Source organism: Carassius gibelio, chromosome A25 (assembly GCF_023724105.1).
Source record: "Carassius gibelio isolate Cgi1373 ecotype wild population from Czech Republic chromosome A25, carGib1.2-hapl.c, whole genome shotgun sequence".
Lineage (NCBI taxonomy): Eukaryota > Metazoa > Chordata > Actinopteri > Cypriniformes > Cyprinidae > Carassius > Carassius gibelio.
In genome coordinates this window covers 17,667,606-17,670,068 of record NC_068395.1, presented here as the reverse complement: position 1 = coordinate 17,670,068, position 2,463 = coordinate 17,667,606, and the positions used below count along the sequence as shown (strand labels likewise).

At 42.7% G+C, this 2,463-nt stretch overlaps 1 protein-coding gene across 1 annotated transcript in view; it reads left to right on the top strand.

Moving 5' to 3' along the window:
• The window catches only part of pus7 (pseudouridine synthase 7), a 19,000-nt gene extending 17,789 nt beyond the window's left edge, over positions 1-1,211 (top strand). The window contains exons 14-16 of the mRNA XM_052544488.1: positions 235-364; positions 449-540; positions 705-1,211. Of these exons, the coding sequence (XP_052400448.1) occupies positions 235-364; positions 449-540; positions 705-841 (359 nt within the window). The 3' untranslated portion in view covers positions 842-1,211. The remainder of the gene's footprint in view (positions 1-234; positions 365-448; positions 541-704) is intronic.
• The last annotated feature ends 1,252 nt before the right edge of the window (positions 1,212-2,463 follow it).

Below are 2,463 nucleotides of genomic sequence, written 5' to 3'. Positions count from 1 at the left end.
AAATGTATAAATTGTCTACAATTTTTTTTTGTGGGTAGTTATTGTGAGTAATCATGGTGGCAGGTTTAATATAGTTGTGGTTAATGGGGGATTTGGAGAAACAGATGGTTAGTGTGCTTTAGCATCAAGAGAAGAAGCAGCTCTTCTCTTCCATTTGTTCAGCTTCGGCTGGTCAGATGTGTTTTCTGTTGGTGCTGTTGGACTTCTCACTGGTGTTCTGTGCTTCTCCTGCAGTGGGTGGAGGCTACAGAGACATGCTGAGCGCTGATGACCTGGACATCGATAGCATGAGGCATAAAGTTCGGGATTACTCTCTGGCCGGCGCATACAGGAGGATCCTCATTCGCCCCAGAGACGTCAGCTGGTGAGTGAGCTCCAGTAACTCGCTCTGCTCCTGCGCATTGAGATTGAGTTCTGATGGAATCTATCTGATCTTTCTTCTCTGAAGGGAACTGATCCAGTACGATGATCCACGAGTGCCTCTCGTTCACACAGATGTGGAGAAATTAGAAAACGCTCCAGCTCCGGTTTACCTCAAAGGTCCTAAACACACACATTTACTCAGCTCTGAATAGGGAAGTTCCATAGACTTCTGTTGGTTTCTTTCTCTGCCTGGCCAAAAAATGTCATACACTCTTTTTCGTTGGACTGTTTTTTTTTTTTTAGCTTTGACCACATATATGTTTGTGTATGTGTGTGTGCAGAAGGGAAGTATCGGGCCCTGAAAATGGAGTTTTCTCTGCCATCCTCCACGTACGCCACGATGGCCGTCAGAGAAGTGCTGAAGATGGACACCAGCATCAAGAATCAGACTCAGCTCAACACCAGCTGGCTGAACTGACCGTCACAAACATGCTCTGGATTTTCTGACAGCTTTATTCTGCTCACATTTTTTCAGTGATAAAGACTTGACTTTCTCATGTTTGTCATTTGGACACCGTGAACAAGCCACAGCACCATTTTCAGTTTTAGTTGTAGAATTTGTTTTTTAGTGAGGGTGTTTTAATGCTCCGACAGTATAAAGACAGTTCTTACACATATTTCCAGAACTTTAGCATAAACGAAGATTTAGCAGTAAAAGAACATGTACCGGTTCTTGTAAGATTCATTTTGCTATTTGATGATGATTATTATTGTAAATTGTTTGATTCCTGCTGAATATTCAGTTTGTCAGTGTAAATATTTTAATCTGAATAAATGAATCTGACTGATTTCTTTGTGTATCCGTGATTTACTCATCTGTCAGACATGTTCTCTAACACACTGGATTTACACTCGTAAGGTCATTCACCCAGAGCCCAGAACCATGATAACACGTCTTCTGCTGATTGAATTAGGCTTTGCCCTGGGTTATCGAAGAATTCAGAAAACGGGAACAGCTGTCCAAAGCCTCACAAGGCTGCCCGTCATGATTGAAGCAGTGGGCAGAGCGGTCAGCACTGAGACTATTAACCACAATATGGAGACCATCACGGAGAAGCTCACGGCTTTGCAAAGGAAAATGGATGGATTTGGAGACCAGAATGGACAGAGAGTAACCGTGTAAATTAGAATGCGGCTACTCGTCCCTAGACCAAACAAATCGAAATCTTCTTTCGTCTCCCCTCAACCAGCACTGGCCTCGGCCAAGGCCGCTTTTGGAACAACAACCCCCCTGGAATAGCACTGCGTTCCTCCCCCCTTTTCCACAGACACCTGCTGATTGTTGACTCTGTCTGGGACCTGATCAAGGATGTCTTCATGGCAACTTGCTGTGTCATGATCACATTCTGCGGACTGAGGCACCTAGATATGAATGCCAGCTCTCCAGGCCTACAAATACACAAACTTTTACATACATACAGTATTGTTCAAAATAATAGCAGTACAATGTGACTAACCAGAATAATCAAGGTTTTTCGTATATTTTTTTATTGCTACGTGGCAAACAAGTTACCAGTAGGTTCAGTAGATTCTCAGAAAACAAATGAGACCCAGCATTCATGATATGCACGCTCTTAAGGCTGTGCAATTGGGCAATTAGTTGAATTAGTTGAAAGGGGTGTGTTCAAAAAAATAGCAGTGTGGCATTCAATCACTGAGGTCATCAATTTTGTGAAGAAACAGGTGTGAATCAGGTGGCCCCTATTTAAGGATGAAGCCAACACTTGTTGAACATGCATTTGAAAGCTGAGGAAAATGGGTCGTTCAAGACATTGTTCAGAAGAACAGCGTACTTTGATTAAAAAGTTGATTAGAGAGGGGAAAACCTATAAAGAGGTGCAAAAAATGATAGGCTGTTCAGCTAAAATGATCTCCAATGCCTTAAAATGGAGAGCAAAACCAGAGAGACGTGGAAGAAAACGGAAGACAACCATCAAAATGGATAGAAGAATAACCAGAATGGCAAAGGCTCAGCCAATGATCACCTCCAGGATGATCAAAGACAGTCTGGAGTTACCTGTAAGTACTGTGACAGTTAGA